Source organism: Chiloscyllium plagiosum, unplaced genomic scaffold, assembly GCF_037043375.1.
Source record: "Chiloscyllium plagiosum isolate Xiang-an unplaced genomic scaffold, Cpla_swu_hap1 HiC_scaffold_13, whole genome shotgun sequence".
Classification (NCBI taxonomy): Eukaryota; Metazoa; Chordata; class Chondrichthyes; order Orectolobiformes; family Hemiscylliidae; genus Chiloscyllium; species Chiloscyllium plagiosum.
In genome coordinates this window covers 33,805,851-33,832,954 of record NW_028270151.1, presented here as the reverse complement: position 1 = coordinate 33,832,954, position 27,104 = coordinate 33,805,851, and the positions used below count along the sequence as shown (strand labels likewise).

Below are 27,104 nucleotides of genomic sequence, written 5' to 3'. Positions count from 1 at the left end.
TCTGAACAGAGCTGCAAATTTGAGACTGAGTTAGGCAATTGAGCTGTTTCCCCTCCAATCTCAATCTCAATTCCTCAGAACACCATCCTGCCTCAAATCCTAAGTATAAAAAAGGAAGAGGGTAGTCAGTGTTGTGCTTATTTAACAAAGTTATGAAAAAAGTCCTGAGTGGAACAAAAGTAATCAGACTATATCCCATATAATCCCAGCTACTGACAAGAAAGCTGAGACCTGTGGGAGGCAAGACAAGTTCTTCCTAACCTGCTTCCCCCTTCCTGCTATTCTCCAGCACTTCCCATCTCCTTTCCACCTCATCTTTCCCATCTTTCTTCCTTGTCTGCATCTTTAAATGCTTTGCTCTCCAAAGTCCCTCCTCTGCTCCTCTATCACACATTGTTGTTTGCATTTTCCCTACTTTCTCTCATGTATTTACTTGAGATTGAATCTCATTCCAAATTTATATCAATTTAGATGACATAACTATTTAAAGGCATTTGTGAGCTGAAACAAGAGGCTGCTTGAATTTTCATGTTGGGTGACCTTGATATTTTTAAATACACTACAGTTTAAATCTTGACATCTTTCTTGTGTCATTCTGACAGCCATAATGCTTGGTGATCCCCATTTCATAACCCTTGATGGACTTTCCTACACTTTTAATGGTCTTGGAGATTTTGTGCTGCTTAATGTTGAATACAATGGTGCCACTATTTTTAAGCTCCATGGTCGCACAGTCCAAACGGGTACAGCTCAAGCCACAAACTTCATGGCCTTTGCAGCTCAGCACACACAAAACAAAAGTATCACAGTAAGTAAAGATTTTGTCTCAAAACAGATAAGCATAAAAATAAATGCCTCTTTGCCTTGTCTAGCAATACGTGCATCACCAGGATGTTACCTGTATTAGACCGTGTGAGGTACAAAGTGTGGCTAGAAAAACTCAGGTTGTTTCTCTGGAGCAGCAAAGCTTAGGGGAAAGTTAACAGAAGTCTATAAAATTATGCGATGCGTAAGTAGGGCTGAATGTCAGAATCTTTTCCCAGAGTTGAAATGTCTGGGAAATGTCTAGGAGGCATGCATTTAAGGTCAGATGGGGAAAGTTCAAAGGAGACGTGAAGAGCAAGTTCTTTACGCAGAAAGTGGTAGGAGTGTAGAACGCACTGCCAGGGGTGGTGGTGGACGCAGATACAATAGAGGAATTCAAGGGACGTTAAGGTAAGCACCTTGAATAAGCAAGGAATGGAGGGATATGGACAAGGGCAAGCAGAAGGAATTTGTTTAATTTGGCGTCATATTCGGTACAACATCATGGCCCAAAGGGCCCGATCCTGTGCTCTATGTTCTAAAAGTTGAATCATTGGCATTAAAGTTTCTGTGACAATTGTTTTCAAGAGGGTTGTTACATGATTTCTCTGCAGGTTCAGATGATTTTGAAAGGAAATGATTCAATTGAAGTGCTAGTAAATAATGACAGAGTGCAGTTCGTGCCTAATACTGCAGGTGAGGATAATTTATTGTTCTTACCAAATCAAAGTGTACCGATTTCTTATAAAATTATTATAATGTTGACATTTACTTCTATAAGCTTCTACACAAACAAAATATTAAAATATAATTAAACTCACACAATGTACACGACAAACCATCCTGTTTCTCCCCACTCCTCTCTCCACATCCACCACCGCCACTTGTATATTTTGCAGTCCACACCCAGGATAATCAGGATTTTATTTCCTCCTCCCTTAGACATAGCTCAGGAAACCTACGAAGTAGGACCATTTTCTCACTACCATATTCTGTAGGGTCTAATGTCAGTAGAACAGACAAGAAATGTAAGAACTGCTACACACCTGTAATTGTAGTTCATGATGCAAGAAAATGTCCAAAAATGTGCAGGTTAGGTGAATTGGCCATGCTAAATTGCCCATAATGTTAGGTGAAGGGGTAAATGTAGGGGAATGGGTCTGGGTGGATTGCTCTTTGGAGGTTTGATGTGGAATGGTTGGGCCAAAGGGCCTGTTTCCACACTGGAAGTAATCTAAATCTAAAACCTTAATTACCTGTAAGTGTCTTGTAGGAATAGTTGCAGTTTCATCATTAGTAGGGGTTATGGGGACTGGCCTTAATTCCACTGCTATTTTAATATGCCAATAGAGATAGAAACAGGTAAAATGGGTTCAGCCACCTGTCTCCTTAATCATCTGATTTTCCTTTTCCTCTGCATTTCCAGCAGAATCCTAGTATAACTAAAAGCTGGTGTTGGCAATATTGATAATCTAGCAATTAAGGATTGGTATATCATTCCTTTGTCTACTGTTGCAGAGAAGTTAATAATCTATTTAAAATGGTAGAGAATGAAATATCATGGTAAAGCATTTGATTTTCATCTACAAATATCACCAGCTTTCATTCCAGACTTAAATATTATGGGGGCAACTTTGAGTTCGGTTTCCCTGTAGGACCCAGCCCCTAACTTTGAGACATATTGGGAGTCCTAAGACCCCTTCCCCCTTGCCAGCAGTTTTTGGAATGCAGCATCCTATCCACCTTATAGTTGCTGTCCTGGACTTTCAAATCTCTTAGTCCAGTCAGAGGGCAGCAGCTCTGAATTCTCCCAGTGCCACTGGGGCAAGTGGACACTGCTAAATCATGGCAGGACCACAAAGATTCTTCAACGTGGAAGTACGTTTGTCATTTTACACAGATGTGCAAAAAAAAGACACATTCTAGGTGGAGAGGAAAGACCTCAGCTAGATCCGGCACACACAAGAGTGTAACCTTTCAGGCTAACAGCCCCATCACTGGAGTAAAATATCTTTCAAAGGACCTCCCATCACCTGCAGCATCTCATCTCTCTTTCTGCCCCTCTATTGTTTTTTTTATTCTCCCTTCAGTCTCCCGTTTATTTACTAGGAATTAGATTTAAAATTGAATCTCTTTCCAAATTCTGATCAACTTTGAAGATATGAATTTTTCAAAATAGTTACAAATATGATGCAGAAACAAGGGCTGCTTGAAATTTCATGCTGAACAGTTTTGATGTTTGAATCCCACCAACAAGGCCACCTCCACTGAATTGCAAATTCAGCATGTGGTATAATGAGGGCATTCATCAGCACAATTGGCTTCACACCTCCATGGTTACCCAGCTACACATGATGGGAATGTATCAAGTACTATCCTGACTTGTACTTACTGTTTTCCTAACTTCCCAGCCTCCAAGCTCACCATTCCAAGACAGGAAACATTCAGCCAAGAAATGCACAAATATGCAATGTTAGTAACAGCATCCTCCTGCATTTTTATACTATTATACTCAGCATCCATCTGTATATTTATACACCCACAGATAACCAAGAAATATTTCGTAATGGTACCTTTTATCTGGAGAAAAATGGAAATGCATCAGTAACTGCTTCATTTGGTAGTGGTATCTCAGTAACAGTGACAGCACAATTTGAAATGTTACTTGCAATCACGGATTTGCCAGAAAAGTTTATGAACAAGACAAGAGGCCTTCTTGGTAAGCCAGCTTTGTCTAATGACAAATGTGATTTCCCATCACTACTACTTAATCTTGGAGCATATACATTTTATGGATAGAAATGCAACAAGTATAATTTAGCCATGACTTTATCATTCTGTCATTCATTTCCTCAACTTTTTTTTTTGTTTAATTCAAATAAGGATAGCAGAAGAGTTGAGTAACATGATATATGTTTCCTCTATTACTAAGATCCTGAAAACTATCCAAGACTGTAAACAAAATATGAACAGAAAAACAGTTTTGTAGACAATCCCTCAAACTTCTTATGCTGCTTCACCTTTATAATTTTAAATCTCACTTTATTTCTACCCTTCTTTATCTACCAGTTATTACCCAGAGATTTTTATTACGATTCATAGAACTACAAATAGAATTCGCAGTTTAATTTAATAAATCGTTGTATGAAAACTTTGTAATGTAAAAAGAATCATTTCAAGTTGTAATTGTGAAACCTGTGCAGTCTCTCAAAGTAATTTTTGAAATTTTTCCAAGTTTTTCATGATACAATTAGATAAAGTCCACAACCTTTTTACTTGTTTGCTTCTAGGTGTGTGGAATGGCAATCCAAATGATGATTTTACAATGCCAAATGGATCCTTTATTCCAAAAAGTAGCAACGAAGCTAAAATCTTCAGTTTTGGAATGTCTTGTGAGTTAAATAAAGATTCTGAATTAACAGCTCAGTTGATAAAATTGTTCTGTAAGACAAAAACAGCTTACATGCACAAACACTGGGGAAAGTGTTTTCTGTTGAAACCATGGAACATATGTATTTTTAACACCAGACTTTTGGGATTTTGGTCTATTCAGAACTTTAATTGACATGTGTATGCTGCTCACTGTGGACTACAGATGTTGAGTACTACTGAAACAAAAGACACATTTTATCGAACTTTTCCACCTCACCTTCTTCAGGACAATTCTTCCCACAACAAGCCCACCCCTCAAGCATGTGAAGGTTTACACTGACAACAAATTGAAGATAATAGTCAAGTTCATATTATGAGATGTTTATGTGCGCTGGAAGCTATATATTTTAATATAGTAGGTCTGATCTTTGTTGACAGAATGAACAAGTATACATCTTGTGCCACTTCTAACTCCATGAAATAGATGACAGAAATTATATAATTCATTTCTCAGGGCATGTTCTAAATAATTGGGATCAACTGTTTGGTTTTAATTTTAAACAAAGCTTGGCAGTTAGCTGTTAACCATCATAACTACGAAATCTCCATAGTAATGCCTTTTAATTTGCCAACCAAATAGCACTTTCCTCTCCATTTGAGAAAAATGTGGTTTTCCCTGTAAAGTGCTTTTTTTGAAAGTTGGCCCAATGAAAACAAGATAAATAACTTGGACAAAATGTGCCATTTTTCAGCTGCATTCACGCTCTGTACTATAAAACAGCTAAGATATTGTGAAATGTAGTTCATAATAAAATTATTTTTAATTCATGTCATAAACCATGGTCGTGAGAATACTTATGATGGAAGGGATTTTGATGAAACAAAGAGAAGATTCTGATGAAAACAGAGCAGTGATAGTTAAGCTCAAGTAGTTCATAAATCGCCAAACTCTGAGACTAAATTTGCTGTCTAAAAGCTTTCTCTCTCCACAGTCCATCTTTATATCATTAACTGAAGCAACAATATTACAATACCTCATTTATTACTAGATCATGACATAATTTAATGTAGAACCTCCAGGGAAAAAAAAAACTCATGCAGCTCTTCCACAAAAGTTACTGCTCTTTGTATATTCCATTCAAGATGATAAACAGTGTCATATTTGTCTGTTATTTAGTTTGGATGGCATTACCATTCATAAATAGACATCGTATAATTCCCTAATCACAGAATATAGTGATTATTTTGTAACAATGAGCTTGGTTCCTCTAGTGTACTGAGTTTATTAAACAGGTAAGTAGCTGTCTTGTACTGACCAAAAATGCACATTCAGTCACCCATGGGTGCCAAATAGCTAATCCTAGTTGGGAGAGTGGTAGGTCACTCTGATTAAACTTGATAACGCTACAACCTGGCTGGGTGGATTGGATGAAATTGGTCAGGGTTGACTGTGTCAGTTATGTATCCAACAACTCAAGATGATCCCCTATAAATGATATTCTTATCTGAGTGGTAGTTCATTACCGTATCAGATAGTGACACCTTGTAATTGTAATGAGAAAACATAATATTTTGGAGCTTATAGAGTTGTTTGGGAGTTTGTCAAATATATTTCCCTTGTAGAATGTAGTGACCCTTACCATACACGTTCCACAAATTCTGGACTATGAAAAGTTCATGCTATCCAATGTTGAAATATTTAGTGGTATCCGTAAGATGGTTGAACCTTTTATCAGAATTCACAGAAGTATCATGATTAATTGAATAAAAGCAATGCTGGAGATCTGTGATAACAATAGACTTTGCCAAAGAAACTCAGCGGGTCTGGTAGTATTTGTGGACAGTTAGTAGGAGTTCATGTTTCAAATCCATTATGACTTTTGCAGTTCTGAAGAAGAGTGACTGCTAATGTGAAGCCTTTTGCATAAAAAGGGAAGGAGACAAGAAACATTATGGCTAATTTGTTTAATGTCTGTATTGAGAAAATGTTACTATTGGTCATAAAGAATGGAATAGCAAAATATTTAGGAATACTTAATAAAATCCAGCAACGTCAGCAAGGCTTCATGAAGGGGAAATCAAGCCTGACAAATTTATTAGAATTCTTTGAAGAAGTAACAAGCAGGGCAGATGAAGGGAAAGTAGTGCACGTATTTGGATTTTCTGTAAGTGATTGATGAGGCAGCACACATTAGGCTACTTATAAGTTAAGAGACCATAATTTGGGAGATGATATATCAGTTTGGACAGATGATTAGCTAACTAATAGGAGACTGAGTTGGAATAAGGGAAAGGACATTTTCAGGAGGACACCCTGTAACTAGTGATTTGCCTCAGGGATTAGCACTCAGGCCACAATTATTTACTATGTATTATATATAAATATATCATATTCATAGATATATATCAATAACTTGGATGAGGCATGTGAATGTACTACAGCTGAGTTTATGGATGATAACTAGGTGCAAAGGCAATTGGTCAAGATGACACACAGATTCTGCCGAGGACATAAATAGGTTGAGTGAATGGGCAAAAACTTAGCATAATATAGGAAATGTGAAATTTTACACTTTTGCAGGAAGAATAGAGCAATTGAATATTACCAAACTGGAGATATACTGCAGAAAGCTATGAAGCAGAGATTTTGGAGTCCTCATTCATAAATCACAAAAGAATAGCATCCAAATTCAGGAAGTAATGGGGAGGGAAAATGGAATGTTGGCCTTTATTTCAAAGGGAAAGAAGTAAAGAAGTGGGGAGGTTTCATGAAAATCTTCAAGACTATAGCTGGAATATTGTGTACAGTTTTAGGCCCATCTCAGGAAATATTCACTGGCATTAGAGGCAGTCCAGAGAAGGTTCACTGAGCTGATTCCAGGTATGCAGGCTGTCTTATGAGGAGAGGGTGAGTAGGTTCGGGAGGGGGAGTCAGGAAAACAGAGTTGAGGATTATCAGATCAGAAATTATCTCATTCAATGGCAGAGCAGACTTGGTTGGTGGAGTGACCACCTTCAGTTCCTACATCTTTTGGTCTTATTGTTTAGTGACTGTAATCTGTGGTGCATGCTCAGAAGAGCAAAGGTGTTAAAGCAAAACCATGCGGCAGCAACATTCTTTGCTTGTTAACATATGTAGTAGTATGTGACTTGAAAGGCATGAAGGAAGAAAGAAAAGGTTAGCAAACATGATATGACTTAGGTTGTGTAGCTAATTGGCTGAATGGCTGGTTTTTGATACAGAGTGATACCAACAGATAGATTTACTTCCCACAGTTGTTGAAATTGCCAAAAACCTCCTTCCTTCTCAACCTTGCCTCTGGTATTGTGACCCTCAGGTTAAACCCATCACTAATCGTCTCTGTATGTGAGAGCACAGGACTATGGGAATTTACTTTTTACCTTTAATGTTACACAAGTAGAATTCTTATATCATGTTGAATATTTGCATGGAGCAAAGAGACACAGTTCTTTTCATTAGTTTGTATGAGCAATATGTAATATCCATCAAACTGATTATTTTTTTATCTTGGTCAACAGGGGAAGTACCCTTGGAGAGTTCCATTTTCACAATTGGGAGAAGTGTTCCAAACAATTCATTTACACCTCACTTTCTGGGAGATCTCCAGCAACAGAATGAGACCTTGTTCAATTTGTTGGCCACTGAATGTAAAAATAACACTCAGTGTATTTTTGATGCAATAAGTACAGGACGGAAAGAAATTGGATTGGTAACGGCAAACAAAAACACGGAATTTATGGAAGTCAATGAAATGCTGAGTAAGCAGTTATGACTTTCCAAAATTAAAGAACCATTGTTTGTTATTTATTTGTTTGAGGTAGATAAAGAAAATCTCTCTATTTACATTTGTTTGTAACTGTCCTGAAGAAGCCTTGTATATCTTGAAAGTAGCTAGTTGGCCTAAAATCGTTTGAGTTATACTTAATTGATATCATTGGTGTTTTGCTCATAAGCATTTCATGTCTGTATATTCATTTATTTTATTTTTTCACACCACTTTAGATTCATATCCACCAGCCATCACAGGGCCAGAAGTGATTTATGCACAACTGTTTCAGCAAAATATTTCTTACTATCAAGCAACAGACCAAGAGGGAAATAATGCTGTATTCATTCCTTTCATATCCCAGGAATTGAATGTAACAGGTAATGCTTAGCCCAGCAAGATGTTCATTTCAAAGCATTGCGTCTTATAAGAACAATCTAATTGTTCAGTTTCAAGCCCAGCTTTGAATATACTTTACATTCATCATCTCTAGATCAATTAAGCCTGAGTCATTTTAATCGCCCATTATCAGTAAAGATGAGTTGATTGTATAAAATGACGAATGATTTGACATTATACTGTTTGTACAGAGTACAGTAACTGCACAGTTCAAATGTTCACACTGATGCACAAGGAACTGCTCCTCTTCGACAACAATTAATATCCTTGTAACAAATTTTTGCAAGTGTTAGTACACCATCATCAGCTAAAATTTAGCTCAAGTGTACATTTAATAGGTCTATGGTAGATTATAAACTGAGGGTAATAACTGGCATGGTTAAAAATACAGTATTCTGCTTTGAATGGTAAAAGTTTAGCATGGAGTAAATATGACTGTTAAAGGGAAAACAAATTATAAAGCTGAGGTTTTATTACTTTAAGATTCTACAAATGACTATTAAATTTGTTAAGGCATAATTTAAGATTAATTAAGGACAATAATTAATGAAGATTTAAAAGTTAATCAGCCTTACTTGATTGCCTCATTCATTTAAACTTTCAGTACAATTTTAGTCATTTAGTCACTTTGTTGAATTTATAAAATGTGAGGAGCAGGGCAGGATTAATTTAAATAATTTATTCTATTAGTTACACAATACTTTTTAAGTTATTTTACTTTAAAACTCCACAGAGAATGGAACTTTGATGTGGCATCCAAAGACCACAACTGGAATATCATTAGAAGTTGAAGCAGTCGGGTCCAATAATCTGTCCTCAGTTCTTAGACCCCGGTTGGTGTTATGCAACTGCAGTGCGAATGGAGAATGCATTAACAATGAAATCACTCAAATCAATGGTTCCTCAGTCTATGTGAGTGTTTAAATGAAAAAAAGTTTTAATTATGATTGGCCTATCAACAATTTTGGTACCGTCAAGTTAATTTACAATACTAATGTTAGAAAATGAAATGTAATTAAACTGATTAACCCCAAATATTTGCAGGTAAGTCCTGGAGCAGCCAATTCACCTCAATGCCAGATAAAAGAACCTATATGAGAAAATATATTACTTCCCTTTCTTTTTCATGTATTCCTACCTTTCTATATCCTTCAATCTCTATCTAGTTATTCTGAGAGTGAAATTACACCATCGGTGAGAAATTGGCTCTTAGCAAATCAGTATCCTGTTATTGCTTGTTAATTTTTTATATTCTCAAATGTGAAAAGTATTGCAAAGAGTAATAATTTCAAATTGATTGTACAAAGCTGGCTCACTTATTCAGTGCTGGAGGGATAGGCATGAAAGCAGGGGTGGCATGGTGGCACAATGGTTAGCACTGCTGCCTCACAGCGCCAGAGACCCAGGTTCAATTCTCACCTCAGGCGACTGACTGTGTGGAGTTTGCACATTTTCCCTGTGTCTGGGTGCTCCGGTTTCCTCCCACAGTCCAAAAATGTGCAGGTTAGGTGAATTGGCCATGCTAAGTTGCCCGTACTGTTAGGTGAAGAGGGAAATGGGTCTGGGTGGGTTGTGGGTCAGTGTGGACTTGTTGGGCCGAAGGGCCTGTTTCCACACTGTAAGTGATCTAATCTAATCTAAATGCGAAGTATTCATTTATGCCTTGTAGATTGTGGAAAGAGTTAGAGGAGTCAGGAGGTGAATTACTTGCTGTAGAATACCAAACTCTAACTTGCTGCTTTAACCACAGAAATAGAGTGGTTGATCCACTTAAGCTGCTGGTCAAGAGTGACCACCCCAAGAACTTGGTGGTGAGTTTAGCAATAGTAAAGCCATTGAATGTCAATAGAAAGTGTTGAGACTCTCTCTTGTTGGAGGTGACTATTGCTTTGCACTTGAATGGTGTGAATGTTTTTGCTACTGCCCAGAATGCTTCTGCATGCATGCATGAACTGCTTTGTGGGACTGTACTTATAACCACTCCCCAACCCCATCCTACCCACTGCTTATTTAAATATGGTTTGTGAAGTGTAGCCCATGGAGGTTCCAGTGCCGTCTCACCTGCCACCAATTCACCTCCCGTCTTACATGAGGTAAAAGAGGCATTAGGCACTTTGCCTGTACCTGGGACTATGAGGGTGGTGGAGTGGAAGCAATCACTGGTTTCAAAAGGAAATAATGTGGGCACTTGGAGATCCAGAAGAATCTAGCATGCAGATCCAGAGGAATCAAGAGAAGGTGTGGGATTGATTGGATTACTCTGAAGAGAGCTAGCATGTAATCCATGCTTCAAAAGGGTTCCTTCTGTGTTATCAACTATTCTATGGATTAGATTTTATGGTCATCAAATGGTCCTGTAGGTGTATTTTATCCAAATGTCATCTAATTTACTTTTGGAGCCAGTGAATGATCATGGATTGGATCCAGAGAGACATGGTATTCCTGACTACAAGAATCCAATCTTCAAAAGTAGCCTGAGTTGGGGAATAGTCATAGAGTCATAGATCTTAGGGATATACAGCATGGAAACAGACCCTTCGGTTCAACCCATCTATGTCAATCAGATATCCCAACCCAATTTAGTCTCACCTGCCAACACCCGGCCCATATCCCTCCGAACCCTTCCTGTTCATATACCTATCCAAATGCCTTTTAAATGTTGCAGTTGTACCAGCCTCCACAATTTCCTCTGGCAGCTCATTCCATACACCCTCTGCATGAGAAAGTTGTCCCTTATGTCTCTTTTATATCTTTCACCTCTCACCCTAAAGCTATGCCCTCTAGTCTGGACTCCCCTACTCCAGGGAAAAGACTTTGTCTATTTATCCTATCCGTGCCCCTCATGATTTTGCAAACCTCTATAAGGTCATCCCTCAGCCTCCGACGCTCCAGGGAAAACAGCCTCAGCCAGTTCAGCCTCTCCCTAATAGCTCAAATCTTCCAACCCTGGCAACATCCTTATAAATCTTTTCTGAACCCTTTCAAGTTTCACAATGTCTTTCCGATAGGACTGAGACCAGAGTTACACGCAATATTCCAACAGTGGCCTAACCAGTGCCCTGTAAAGCCGGAACATGACCTCCCAACTCCTGTATTCAATACTCTGACCAATAAAAGAAAGTATACCAAACGCCTTCTTCACTATCCTATCTACCTGCGACTCCACTTTCAAGGAGCTATGAACCTGCACTCCTAGGTCTCTTTGTTCAGCAACACTCCCTAGGATCTTACCATGAAGTGTATAAGTCCTGCAAAGATTTGTTTTCCCAAAATACAGCACCACGCATTTATCTGAATTAAACTCCATCAACTACTTCTCAGCCCCTTGGCCCATCTATCCAGATCCTGTTGTAATCTGAGGTAACCTTCTTCATTGTCCACTACACCTCCAATTTTTGTGTCATCTGCAAACTTACAAACTGTACCTATGATGCTCACATCCAAATCATTTATATAACTGATGAAAAGTCGTGGACTCAGTACCGACCCTTGTGGCACTCCACTGGTCATAGGCCTCAGTCTGAAAAACAACCCTCCATCGCCACCCTGTGTCTTCTACCTTTGAGCCAGTTCTGTATCCAAATGGCTAGTTCTCCCTATATTCCGTGAGACTTAACCTTGCTACTTAGTCTCCCATGGAGAACCTTGTCGAACACTTTGATGAAGTCCATATAGATCACGTCTACCACTCTACCCTCATCAATCCTCTTTGTTACTTCTTCAAAAAATTCAGTCAAGTTTGTGAGACATGATTTCCCACGCAAAAGCCATGTTGACTATCCCAAATCAGTCCTTGCCTTTCCAAATACATGTACATCCTGTCCCTCAGGATTCCCTCCAACAACTTGCCCACCACCGCCGTCAGGCTCTCTGGTCTCTAGTTGCCTAGCTTGTCCTTACCACCCTTCTTAAACAGTGGCACCACGTTAGCCAACCTCCAGTCTTCTGGCACCTCATTTGTGATGATCGATGATACAAATATCTCAGCAAGAGGCCAGCAATCACTTCCCTAGCTTCCCACAGAGTTCTCGGGTACACCTGATCAGGGGATTCATCCACTTGTGTGCATTTCAAGACATCCAGCACTTCCTCCTCTATAACATGGATAGTTTTCAACATGTCACCATCTATTTCCCGACATTTTATATATAGTCAAGCTGGATGGAAAGATATGGTGGGCAGCCTTGTAAGACCAGAGGAGGATATTAAGTCTGAATGTAGAATATGCAGCCAGGCTCAATGAGGAATCTAGCACTGTATCCAAATTTTATAAAATAAAGATTAATACATAAAACATTCCTTATCCCTCACCACCCTGCACTCTCCATGCATGACTCCCAATGTCCCAACAACCTTCCATACCAGCTGTACCACCTTCTTCCCCTGTATCCACCCCATCCCTTCCCCCACAACATCCACACCTATGGTCCTCTACAATATCCCCAGAGCTCCTGCCCCCATATTAACCTGAGTCCCATACCCACCTTGACTCTCTGCCAACAGTGTCAACTGATACTAATCCGTGACCCCACCCACCACCCTTTATCCTTTTTACCTTGTATTTAAGGTATTTAGTTTCATTTAAGTCTATTTACTATGTTGATAAAAAAAATCATTCATGAAATAAAATACTACATTTAAATTCATTCACTCAGGAAAACCATGAAAACAAATATTTCTTTGCAATTGCAACAAGAACTTGAAATTATCCTGCCACATCAACTGTCCATAGTATGTCGCTGTCAACCAAACTGCAAAATGGAAAACCGTGATAATGGTACTTTGTGAAATAAGGCAGGTAGCATTAGCTTGGTATTGGAAAGTATTAATAGGCAGCATGATATAGAAGACAACCATTTTTAAGCACTCCAGACATTTTTTTCATTTTTAAAAAGCTGTTATTTTCCTTTGAGAGTCTTGATACATCCACTTAACAACTTTGACAGTTCTTTGAGAACTTTGATAGTACTTTGGCATTAAAAATTGCATTGAGTTTCTATACTTTTATCACACAAGCCTAACTACTTTTAACAATTCCAAAGGGCACCGACTTCTCTCAAAAGAGTTTCTGACCTCTCCAAAAATGTGATTTATCTTCCTCAAAGATGTCCAAGTATCAGCTGCAAAGGAGTATCCTACATTTGCAAAAGGCCATCCAAATTAAATCAAAGGTTCAGATGTGTTCATGTATGGTTTAACCTACACAATCCAGACACATACCTCAATTACATCAGTCAGGAATAGAGGCAGCTGAAGATATTTATGGCCAGCTGCCTCATATGGTGAATCCTCAACTAACTCCATTCTATCTCCTCAGAAAATGTAGAGTGCCATGTTCAGGGCAGGACCTATAATTTCAGGCCACTTTCACCATTTTTTGCCACAATGGACAGACTGTCTACTGTCCTGGACTTTCAGGATTAAGTCTCAGTGAGAGATTAAACAAGGGATTATATTCTCTGGAATTCTCTGAAGTGGCATTTTGATATTAAGGTATTGGGGGAAAACTAACTTAAGTTTAGAGAAACTAATTTGATTGAGACAAAGAGGAATATTCAAAACCTTAGAGCCATACCATACGGGCTGAAATTAGGAAATATCTATTCATGAAAATTATCATAGAATTCAGATCTACCTTCAACAGATGGTCAGTCATACGCAATTGTTAGTTTTAAAACTGAGAAGAATTTTGTCAACCAAAGATATTGTGAGATATGGACAGACATGGATATATGGAACTATGCTACAGATCTTCCATCATCTCTGAATGATGACAAAACAGGCTAAAGGGATTAAAGGGCTAAAGGGGAAAGTGAGGGCTGCAGATGCTGGAGATCAGAGCTGAAAATGTGTTGCTGGAAAAGCGCAGCAGGTCAGGCAGCATCCAAGGAGCAGGAGAATCGACGTTTCAGGCGTGAGCTCTTCTTCAGGAATGAGGAAAGTGTGTCCAGCAGGCTAAGATAAAAGGTAGGGAGGAGGGACTTGGGGGAGGGGCGTTGAAAATGCGATTGGTGGAAGGAGGTCAAGGTGAGGGTGATAGGCTGGAGTGGGGGTGGGGGCGGAGAGGTCAGGAAGAAGGTTAGGAAGGCGGTGCTGAGTTCGAGGGATTTGACTGAGACAAGGTGGGGGGAGGGGAAATGAGGAAACTGGAGAAACAGCCCCCCACCTTTTCCTCCGCAACATCGATGACTATATCGGCGGTGCCTCGTGCTCCCACGAGGAGGTTGAACAGTTCATCCACTTTACCAACACCTTCCACCCCGACCTCAAATTCACCTGGACCGACTCAGACTCCTCCCTCCCCTTCCTAGACCTTTCCATTTCTATCTCAGATGACCGAATCAACACGGACATTTACTATAAACTGACCGACTCCCACAGCTACCTAGACTACACCTCCTCCCACCCTGCCCCCTGTAAAAATGCCATCCCATATTCCCAATTCCTTCGTCTCCACCACATCTGCTCCCAGGAGGACCAGTTCCAATACCGTACAACCCAGATGGCCTCCTTCTTCAAAGACCGCAATTTCCCCCCAGACGTGATCAACGATGCCCTCCACCGCATCTCCTCCATTTCCCGCTCCTCCGCCCTTGAGGCCTGCCCTCCAATCACCACCAGGACCGAACCCCACTGGTCCTCACCTACCACCCGACAAACCTCCATATACATGGTATCATCCGTCATAGTTTCCGCCACCTCCAAACGGACCCCACCACCAGGGATATATTTCCCTCCCCTCCCCTATCAGTGTTCCGAAAAGACCACTCCCTCCGTGACTCCCTCGTCAGGTCCACACTCCCCACCAACCCAACCTCCACTCCCGGCACCTTCCCCTGCAACTGCAAGAAATGCAAAACTTGCACCCACACCTCCCCCCTTACTTCCCTCCAAGGCCCCAAGGGATCCTTTCATATCCACCACAAATTCACCTGCACCTCCACACACACCATTTACTGCATCCGCTGCACCCGATGTGGCCTCCTCTACATTGGGGAGACAGGCCGCCTACTTGCGGAACGTTTCACAGAACACCTCTGGGACACCCGGACCAACCAACCCAACCACCCCGTGGCTCAATACTTCAACTCCCCCTCCCACTCCACCAAGGACATGCAGGTCCTTGGTCTCCTCCATCGCCAGACCATAGCAACACGACGGTTGGAGGAAGAGCGCCTCATCTTCCGCCTAGGAACCCTCCAACCACAAGGGATGAACTCGGATTTCTCCAGTTTCCTCATTTCCCCTCCCCCCACCTTGTCTCAGTCAAATCCCTCGAACTCAGCACCGCCTTCCTAACCTGCAATCTTCTTCCTGACCTCTCCGCCCCCACCCCCACTCCGGCCTATCACCTTCATCTTAACCTCCTTCCACCTATCGCATTTCCAACGCCCCTCCCCCAAGTCCCTCCTCCCTACCTTTTATCTTAGCCTGCTTGGCACACTCTCCTCATTCCTGAAGAAGGGCTCACGCCTGAAACGCCGATTCTCCTGCTCCTTGGATGCTGCCTGACCTGCTGTGCTTTTCCAGCAACACATTTTCAGCTAAAGGGATTAAGTTGCTTACTTCTGTTCTTCCTTTGTTCCTATACCATTTCTGTTCTGAATTGCTCCATTTAGTACAATAACGCAACATAATGAAAGAAGTTGTGCTTTCTCATAAATCTTTGCTTAATATAATTTTAAACTGTTTAACCCTCCATTTCCTCATGAAGAACATTCATCACTAACCAAAAGTATTGTCCATTGCTTTTCTACAGAAAGCTGCTTGTAACTGTACCACTAACTTTACTGGTACCAACTGTGAAAATGAAATTGACGTGTGTCAGACAGTTAGCTGTTTCTCAGGGGGAAACTGTTCCTCTTCCGGTTGTGAGTCCTGTCCCAGGGGATTGACAGGAAATGGCATACGTTGCACTGGTAACACACTTCTAAAGGTCATATTTCACAAAGGTTATGCAAAATGTGTATATCTATATATATATATATCTCAGGTAACTTCCTGCATATTTCCTAACAGACATAGATGAGTGTACGAGTGAAAACTCCTGTTCTCCAAATGCAACATGCACCAATATCGTGCAAAGTTATAACTGTGTCTGCAACTCAGGATTTTCAGGTATGGGAAACCAAATTATACAGTGTAATGACATAATCGGATTTTTGTACAATTACTTAGATTCCTTAAACAAATCTTAGTAAATTCATCAAGTTTTCAGCTCTGCTATTTTTTAAGTCACAAATTTCTTGGCAAAATATGAAGAAAACACATTAAATCATATGTCTTTCAAGGTCTTTCTTTTTCATGAAACAATTTGCTATTCCAATCAAAGTCAAATTTTCCCCGAGTATCTCCAATTAACTGATTGGATGACTCCATTTAAAAGCTTATTTTGTCCAGGCGAATAAATAATTTGCAAATCTATTCTTCCAGCATTTCATTAGAAGTAAAATAACTCAAGGAAAAGCTAATTCTTAAAGACACCCATCAACTTGATTGAGTTTTTTGAAGAAGTAACAAAGAGGATTGAGGAGGGCAGTGGACGTGATTTATATAGACTTCAGTAAGTTGTTCAACAAGGTTCCCCATGGGATACTGGTGAGCAAGGTTAGATCACATGGAATATAGGGAGAACTAGCTATTTGGATACAGAACTGGCTCGAAGGGAGAAGACAGAGAGTGGTGGAGGGTTGTTTTTCAGACTGGAGGCCTGTGACCAGTGGAGTGCCATAAGGATTGGTGCTGGGTCCACTACTTTTCGTCATTTATATAAATGATTTGAATGTGAACATAGGAGATATAATTAGTAAGTTTGCAGATGACACCACAATTGGAGGTATAGCGGACAGCGAAAAAGATTACCTCAGATTACAATAGGATCTTGATCAGTTGGGTCAATGGGCTAAGGTGTGGCAGATGGAGTTTAATTTAGATAAATGTGAGGTGCTGCATTTTGGGAAAGCAATTCTTAGCAGGAATTACACACTTCATGGCAAGGTCCAAGGGAGTGTTGCTGAACAAAGGGACCTTGGATTGCAGGAGAAAGTGAGGTCTGCAGATGCTGGAGATCAGAGCTGAAAATGTGTTGCTGGAAAAGCGCAGCAGGTCAGGCAGCATCCAGGGAACAGGAGAATCGACGTTTCGGGCATAAGCCCTTCCTGAAGAAGGGCTTATGCCCGAAACATCGATTCTCCTGTTCCCTGGATACTGCCTGACCTGCTGCGCTCGACCTTGGATTGCAGGTTTATAGCTCATTGAATGTAGAGTCGCAGGCAGATAGGATAGTGAAGAAGGCGTTTGGTATGCTTTCCTTTGTTGGTCAGAGCATCGAGTACAGCAGTTGGGAGGTCATGTTGCGGCTGTATAGGACGTTGGTTAGGCCACTCTTGGAATATTGCATTCAGTTCTGGTCTCCTTCCTATCGGAAGGATATTGTGAAATTTAAAAGGGTTCAGAAAAGATTTACAAGGATGTTGCCAAGGTTGGAGGATTTGAGCTATAGGGAGAGGCTGATTGGGTGGGGCTGTTTTCCCTGGAGCTTCGAAGGCTGACGGGTGACCTCATAGAGGTTTATAAAATCAAGAGGCACATGGATAGGATAAAGAGACAAAGTCTTTTCCCTTGGATGGGGGAGTGCAAAACTAGACGGCATAGGTTTAGGGTGAGAGAGGAAAGATATAAAAGGGACCTAAGTGGCAAGTCTTTCACGCAGAGGGTGGTACGTGTATGGAATGAGCTGCCAGAGGAAGTGGCGGCGGCTGGTACAATTGCAACATTTAAGAGGCATTTGGATGGGTATATGAATAGGAACAGCTTTGAGGGATATGGACCAAGTGCTGGCAAATGGGACTAGATAAGGTTGGGATATCTGGTCGGCATGGACGAGCTGGACCGAAGGCTCTGTCTCTGTGCTGTATATCTTTATGACTCGATCAAAGGTTTTTTATTAGTGTTTCCAAATGCAAAATTTAAATTTTATAGAATGCAAAACATTTTCAAAATGACATCATTAACAATAGCAAAATTAAATCTATCCATTGAATACAGACCTGAACGTGTCTCTATCATTCTTCACAAAACAAACTAATTAATAACTACCTCAGTGACACAATAGAGGGAAACCTAATGCATTACCCAATCTCACCTTGCTAGGGGGGGTCATTTAGTCATGTGGGAGAGTGGCAATGGACACCACACGACCTACTCACCTCTGTCAGTATTACAACCAGATGCAAGACCACTCATGGACTCCTAACTGAAAATACACCCATTCACATTCAGAACTTTAAGTGGCCAATTAATCTTGCAGCAAACAAGCCTGTTGCCATTTCAGAGTGTCAAATAAAAAATCTTGCAGCTTAATTTTGGCTTCCAGTGATAATGGATTGGATTACTTTTTGTAAGCCACTTAGTGCCTGATCGAGGGACCGAACATTGAGAAGGAGTGGCCTGTGAGAGTCCTGTTCCATCAAACCATCAGCAGCCACCACAGCTCCACGGCCGGAGCCATCACAGCTGTCAGCCTCTGATTGATTGTTTGCTCTTGATGACATCCATTAAATAGCAGCCAAATTGATACAAACATTCACTGCAAATTTCCACAATATCTGGAGTGTAATTTTAGAGAAGAGGGTCCTGTCAGTTTATGGCATATGTGATATCAAAGAAAATTTGATTTACTTTATTGTTGTCATGTATCTAAGTATAGTGAAAAGTTTTGTTCTGTGAGCAGTGCAGATAGGTCATAGCAAACAAGGACATACAGATCATAGATTGCTCAGAGAGAGCAAGGCATACAAGGTTACGGTTGCACAAGAGGTGCACAAAAGCAAGGTCAATATTACATTTGAAATTCAAGATGTTCGTTTAGCAGTCTAATAACATCAGGGAAGAGGCTGTTCGTCATCCTTGTTGGTGCATGTGTTCAAGCTTCTGTACCTTCTGTCTGATAGAAGAGGTTGGAAGAGAATATTATCAGGGTGGAAAGCTTTTTGACGTTAGTAGGCTTTCTGCAGCAACAAGAAGTGTGGATGGAATTCATGGATTTGGGTTTGGCTTCAGTCATGCTAATTGTGGACAAAGCTGCCCACAATGATGTTTAAAGAACATAAGAAAATTAACGGTAAACATTCCATTTCTAAACTCCAAACTTCTATTTCTACTTCAATTCTAGGCAACGGGTCATCCTGCAGCATCATTAATCCATGTGACAGTTCACCATGTTCACCCAATGCTGACTGCACTAACACAACAGGGAATTTCAGCTGCACGTGTAAAGAAGGATTCACAGGTAACATAGCAATCAGTCCAATCTGCTGTAATATGCTCTTTCAAATGAAAAACTCAGATGTAATTTAAACCAGGCCTTGGGACTAACCAATCTAAAATATATTGCAGATATTATTTGATTTTCTTCTGCAAATTGCAAATCAATTCATGAATATTTAGTTTATCACCTGTGGCAATGCTGCAGATAAATCAGAGTGACAAGTAGTTTACCAATGACTGAAGAGATTCTCAGTGAGTGAGACTCTGCAAAAGGAATGCATATGGAACTGTCAATATTCACAGCCACTGGCCTTGATCTTCTAATCTGTAGCTGGTTGGAGACTGGGTGCACCCGACAGAGGTGCACTTTGAGCCCTCACAAGTCTCAACCCACTGACTATTCAAAATTCCCACGGAAATTTAAACTTCCAATGAGCAATTTCCCCATCTCCAGAACCCACTGAAAAGATGTCCTATTCTGAGGTAAAGTCAGAGATTTGGAGGGATCTGACTCTTTACATGGATGGTTACCCAGGAAATATTACAGGAAGAAGATCTGATTGAACTATTACATTTCACAGCTACCACGGTTCCATGGCCCAATCAGTCAGAGCTGCCAGTCTGTGATTGACAGCTTGCTCTTGATCACCTCCGTTAAAAACTAATCAAATTTGAACAAACATTCACTGTGAATTTCCACAATGCCTGTTGTGTAATTATTGAGGAGAGGGTTTACCAGTTTATGGCTTACATGATACTCAGAAAAATAACAAAATCCAGGAGAGATTGCGTGTTGTGAGAGAGGGGGAAATATATGTAAAGAGATACAATGACAGAAGGTAAAGTACATCACTGCGCTAAAATTCCAGGTGCTGGCAGAGACTGACAAATCCCTCAGGGATATTGCATTAATGGCATTCTACAAAACTCTACGTTGCCTCATAGACTCTCGTTCAGTCTAATTCCCAGGACAATTAGCCAAATAGGATTATTAACATGTAACTGAAGAATTAAATTTGTGGATGTTTTATCATCAATTTAAGTTCCATCTTCATTGACTTGGAAATGATCAATTATTGTTATTTCCAAGTGTTGGAAATCATTGAAATTGCTGGATTCTTCAATAAACTACTGACGGTATGATGCTAATTGTGGACAAAGCTGCCCATGATGATGTTTAAAGAACATAAGAAAATTAACAGTAAACATTCCATTTCTAAACTCCAACCTTCTATTTCTCCTTCAATTCTAGGCAACGGGTCATCCTGCAGCATCATTAATCCATGTGACAGTTCACCATGTTCACCCAATGCTGACTGCACTAACACAGCAGGGAGTTTTAGCTGCTCGTGTAAAGAAGGATTCACAGGTAACATAGCAATCAGTCCAATCTGCTGTAATATGCTCTTTCAAATGAAATACTCAGATTTAATTTAAACCAGGCCGTGGGACTAGCCAATCTAAAATATATTGCAGATATTATTTGATTTTCTTCTGCAAATTGCAAATCAATTCATGAATATTTAGTTTATCACCTGTGGCAATGCTGCAGATAAATCAGAGTGACAAGTAGTTTACCAATGACTGAAGAGATACTCAGTGAGTGAGACTCTGCAAAAGGAATGCATATGGAACTGTCAATATTCACAGCCACTGGCCTTGATCTTCTAATCTGTAGCTGGTTGGAGACTGGGTGCACCCGACAGAGGTGCACTTTGAGCCCTCACAAGTCTCAACCCACTGACTATTCAAAATTCCCACGGAAATTTAAACTTCCAATGAGCAATTTCCCCATCTCCAGAACCCACTGAAAAGATGTCCTATTCTGAGGTAAAGTCAGAGATTTGGAGGGATCTGACTCTTTACGTGGATGGTTACCCAGGAAATATTACAGGAAGAAGATCTGATTGAACTATTACATTTCACAGCTACCACGGTTCCATGGCCCAATCAGTCAGAGCTGCCAGTCTGTGATTGACAACTTGCTCTTGATCACCTCCGTTAAAAACTAATCAAATTTGAACAAACATTCACTGTGAATTTCCACAATACCTGTTGTGTAATTATTGAGGAGAGGGTTTACCAGTTTATGGCTTACATGATACTCAGAAAAATAACAAACTCCAGGAGAGATTGCGTGTTGTGAGAGAGGGGGAAATATATGTAAAGAGATACAATGACAGAAGGTAAAGTACATCACTGCGCTAAAATTCCAGGTGCTGGCAGAGACTGACAAATCCCTCAGGGATATTGCATTAATGGCATTCTACAAAACTCTACGTTGCCTCATAGACTCTCGTTCAGTCTAATTCCCAGGACAATTAGCCAAATAGAATTATTAACATGTAACTGAAGAATTAAATTTGTGGATGTTTTATCATCAATTTAAGTTCCATCTTCATTGGCTTGGAAATGATCAATTATTGTTATTTCCAAGTGTTGGAAATCATTGAAATTGCTGGATTCTTCAATAAACTACTGACGGTATGATGCTAATTGTGGACAAAGCTGCCCATGATGATGTTTAAAGAACATAAGAAAATTAACAGTAAACATTCCATTTCTAAACTCCAACCTTCTATTTCTCCTTCAATTCTAGGCAACGGGTCATCCTGCAGCATCATTAATCCATGTGACAGTTCACCATGTTCACCCAATGCTGACTGCACTAACACAGCAGGGAGTTTTAGCTGCTCGTGTAAAGAAGGATTCACAGGTAACATAGCAACTAGTCCAATCTGCTATAGTATGCTCTTTCAAATGAACCACTCAGATTTAATTTAAACCAGACCTTGTGATTAGCCAATCTAAAATATATTGCAGATATTATTTGATTTTCTTCTGCAAATTGCAAATCAATTCATGAATATTTAGTTTATCTCCTGTGGCAATGCTGCAGATAAATCAGGGTGACAAGCAGTTTATAAATGACTGAAGAGATACTCAGTGACTGAGACTTTGCAAAAGTAATGCATATGGAACTGTCAATATTCACAGCCACTGGCCTTGATCTTCTGATCTGTAGCTGGTTAGAGACTAGATGCACACGACAGAGGTGCACCTGGAGCCCTCACAAGTCTTGACCCACTCGTTATTCAGAATTCAGAGATGGTGAATGTTGATGAATTTCTCTGGACCTCTTGCCTTTGACAAGGTATTCCTATTACACATTAGCAGGCTTATGGTCTTGGGCAGGTGATAGATCTAGTTTCAGTGGCAAGGAAACTGAAATCTTTCTATTGCTGCAGCCCTCATCTGCTGTCACAGCCATTGATATTACATGAATATCATCTGCCTGAATAACCGCTGGGGCCTTGTTTTGGATTAGGCTTTGTCTGGTTCTTCCTCCCTGTCCAAAGTTGAGAATTCCTGACAGAATTGCTCTCAGTCTCATCAAAACACTAAAGCTTGCCCACCATAGCAAGGGGGCAATCGCCAGATGGGATTTCCTTATTTATTGATCTACTGTAGGAACAACCTTTTAACATCGTAAAAAGTTATGAGTGCATAACGTTTTTGAATGTTTTTTCATACTGGCAACTACCACAGTAAGTTTCATTGCTTCAATGTGGTGCATAGTGTGTGAATGAGTATGGAAGAGCCATACCATGTCATGAGAGTCATAAGGGACCGTGGGGACTATTTGAGGGCATACCTTAGCATGGGAGAATGGGGAGAAAGTGGCAGAGCTTGGCATGGGGTATCAGGTGCCATGAAGTGTTTAATGGGCATGAGATGGCGGAGTGTGTGTGTGGGTGGTAAGCAGGTTAAAGGGATAAGGATTGTTGTGTTTTTCATTGCAGCTGAGATAAAGTCTCACAACACTGAGCTAGGGCTCTAAAACAGCTCGCCTCCACAGGCACCAGTCCCTGTGGCTCGGTGCAGAGCCCAACTGCAGCCAGCACCCAGACCTCTGGCAATAAAGATCAATCCTCAAGAGCTAGTATTTCTGGAAGTAGTCATGCAAAACCAAGACTATTCCCAATATCCACTAACCATCACAATGATGAAAACTAATACCTGACTTGCAAATGCTTGATGCTGGTATTGAGTAGCAACGTATATGAAATACATTATCATGTTGTTGAATTCCTGTGAGACTTGGCTGTCATCACTTCAAACGAAAGCCGTTTGCATGTGGGTAAGTTGCATCTCTTCCACCAAATGTGATGCACCTCCTGGATGTAATATTTGGTGGAAACTGAGAAACCAATCAAAAATATATTCACATTAAAGCTAAAGTAATTAATTATTAAGTAGATGTTAACTGTACAAGCATTTATTTTTATTCCAGACATCTGCCTATATAAAATCCTAATATGCGTTCTTTTTATTATCGAACTTTAGGAAATGGTACCACCTGTCTTGCGGGTCCATGTTCCAATTTCACTTGTCCTTCCTCATTCTGCAACAATGGAGGAACCTGTCTACCAGACCCTGCTGATAACTGCAAACCATTGTGCCAGTGTCCAAGTCAGTACAAAGGAGAGCGATGCACAGATCCAGAACAGCAATTCATAGCACAACCTCTGTCAAGTATGTTCAAATATCTGATATACTGTAACTTCAGAAGTTTGTCATTCCATTTCATTACTATTCAATAATTTTAAACACAAGTAATAGGATTGTTCTCATGCTGTTTTAAAATATGAGTCAAATACTTGTCTTGTGCCAGCAATGTGGTTGACTCTTAACTGCCATCTGAAATGGGATAAATATTCACTCAGTTCAAGGGGAGTACAAAATGGGCAGCAAAAGTGGACCATACCAGTGATGCCCAAGTCCATGAATGAAAGAATAAAGTTTATGAAATTCAACTGATAATAGAATGAAGAATTTGCCTTTATGAAAGCATATTTCCCAAGTACCCAAAGTGATATCAATGCCAATTAAATACTTTTCAAAAACAATCAATATTCTTTGCTGGAATACTGCAGAGATGTTGGCCAGAGGTTAAGGGTGGTGTGTTGAAATGGCAGGCGACTGGAAGCTTAGAATGTTTTTAGTGATAGAACATAGGTTTCTGTGAAGTAGTCATCCAGTCTATGCTTCATCCCACCAACATCCACATCCAGAGGATTATTAGCCACCATTTCTGCCACATGCAGCGAGATGTCACCACCAGAAACATATTCTTTTCCCCTTCCTTGTCAGATTTCTGCAGGCACTGTTCCCTCTGGGACACTCTGGTCCATCCCTTCTTTACTCCCAACACCCCACTGCAGCCCCTTGGCACCTTCCCCTGCAACTGCAGAAGGTGTTACATATGTCCATTTAGTTCCTCACTCCTCAGTACCCAAGAGCCCAAACATACCTTCCAAGTGAAGTAGCACTTTGCCTGCACTTCACACAATCTAGTCTATTGCATTTGTTGCTCACAATGTAGCCTCCTCTACATTGGGGAAACAAAGCGTAGACTGGATGTCTGCTTCACAGAACACCTACATTCTATCAGCAAAAAACACCCTAAACGTCCAGTTGCCTGCTACTTCAACACATCTGGTAAAAACAAGGAATGCAGCTGCTGGAAACCAGAGTCTAGATTAGAGTGGTGCTGGAAAAGCACAGCAGTTCAGGCAGCATCCGAGGAGCAGTAAAATCGACATTTCGGGCAAAAGCCCTTCATCAGGAATACTTCAACACACCACCCTGTTCCCTGGCCAACATCTCTCTCTCAGGCTTACTGCAGTGCTCCAGTGAGTTCAGCGTTAGCTGGAAGGACAGCACCTCATTTTCTGGTTGGGGACACTGCAGCCCTCTAGACTTGACATCAAGTTTACAAACTTTAGGGCTTGAACTCTCCCATGTCCTTACCTCAACTCCCACACTCCAGGCCTTGTTATCACATAGTCTGCTATTACATATAACCCATTGTTAGCCATTAACAATCCTAATTTACATTTATTCACCCTCCAAGCTAAATTGTTATCTATTATTTTATCTGTCCAACTGTTCTTCTCTCTCTTTGGACTTTATCTCCACCTAATATTTACTCCTTGCCCCCTCCCCCCACTCTATTTTTTGCGTATAAACCAGCAGTTTCCTAGCTACCAACAGTTCTGAGGAAGGACCACTCCACCCAAAATGTTAACTCTGATTTCTGTTCACCAAGGATAGTGGCTCAGTGGCTCAGTGGTTAGCACTGCTGCCTCACAGCGCCAGGGACCCAGGTTTGATTCCACCCTCGGGCGACTATCAATCTGGAGTTTGCACATTCTCTCTGTGTTTGCGTGGGTTTCCTGCAGTTACTCCAGTTTCATTCCGCAGTCCAAAGATGTGCAGGTTATGTGAAAAATCACACACCACCAGGTTATAGTCCAACAGGTTTAATTGTTGCTCTGAAAGCTAGTGTGCTTCCAATTAGACATGTTGTACTATAACCTGGTGTTGTGTGATTTTTAACTTTGTACACCCCAGTCCAACACCAGCATCTCCAAATCAGGTTAAGTGAATTATCCATGGGAAAAGCAGAAATAGGGTTGAAGTGGGTCTGGGTGGAATGCTATTTGGAGGGTTGGTATGGACCTGATGGGCTAAATGGCCTGCTTCCACACTGTAAGAATTCTAAAATGCTGCCAGACCTGCTGAACTTTATCTGCAATTTCATTTTTGTTTCTGATTTACAGCATCGGCAGTTCTTTTGGTTTTTATCATGATTCTTTCATGGACAAACACAGTAATTGGTTTAAATGTAGCAAGGAGTTAAAAGGCTTAATGTATCATTCTTTAATGGCATTTAATGTACTTATAGCCATTGAGGATTCAATTTCACCTTTCTGAAATTCTGGTCATGAGATGCTAAATGTCACCATTATCTTACAATGGTGTTGCTCAGAATTTGAAAATTGGACCAGACCAGTATAATAGCAAGTAGCCAAACGGTATTATCACTGGACTATTATTTTGGAGACCCAAGAAATGTTCTGGGGACCAGAGTTTGAATCCCACCATGGCAGATGGTAGGAATTTCAGGGAAGGGAACGGTTATCCTTACCTCATCTAGCCTACATGCAACTCCAGACCAACAGAATGTGGTTGACTCCAAACTGACCTCTGGACAATTCGGGATAGACAATGAATAATGACTTGAGCAGCCACACCCACATCCTGAGAATGCATTTTTTTAAAACATTTCCCTTTCCTGAAGGTAGTTTGCATTTGGAGCGTACAACCAGGAGTAAAATGTCAGCTTTCAGAATTTTCTTCCTTGACTTAGAGTAGCATTTATGCATCCCAATTGAGAAACTATGTTTTTGCTTCTTGTTTCAGCTCTTCCAAAGAGATCTGTTAATATTACATTGACCCTACCGAATGTTGATGTGAATGTCTTAAGAAACACAAGCAGCATAGACTACGGGACTCTGAGTACTCTCACTGCAAGAAGGGTATGATCTGATTGACTATTGTTTGCAATAGTGAAAACCAATGGTGATTTAACAGATCATGGACATGTAAATTGCTCTGAGGCAATAA

General features: G+C 40.5%; 1 protein-coding gene across 1 annotated transcript in view; it reads left to right on the top strand.

Moving 5' to 3' along the window:
- Window positions 1-27,104, top strand: part of LOC122556387 (uncharacterized) — a 237,644-nt gene that overhangs the window by 198,154 nt on the left and 12,386 nt on the right. The window contains exons 85-98 of the mRNA XM_087993952.1: window positions 603-808; window positions 1,419-1,500; window positions 3,350-3,523; window positions 4,095-4,196; window positions 7,717-7,956; window positions 8,201-8,344; window positions 9,097-9,275; window positions 16,123-16,282; window positions 16,383-16,481; window positions 19,537-19,653; window positions 20,884-21,000; window positions 22,231-22,347; window positions 23,979-24,167; window positions 26,901-27,016. Coding sequence (XP_087850078.1) covers window positions 603-808; window positions 1,419-1,500; window positions 3,350-3,523; window positions 4,095-4,196; window positions 7,717-7,956; window positions 8,201-8,344; window positions 9,097-9,275; window positions 16,123-16,282; window positions 16,383-16,481; window positions 19,537-19,653; window positions 20,884-21,000; window positions 22,231-22,347; window positions 23,979-24,167; window positions 26,901-27,016 — 2,042 coding nt within the window. The remainder of the gene's footprint in view (window positions 1-602; window positions 809-1,418; window positions 1,501-3,349; window positions 3,524-4,094; window positions 4,197-7,716; window positions 7,957-8,200; window positions 8,345-9,096; window positions 9,276-16,122; window positions 16,283-16,382; window positions 16,482-19,536; window positions 19,654-20,883; window positions 21,001-22,230; window positions 22,348-23,978; window positions 24,168-26,900; window positions 27,017-27,104) is intronic.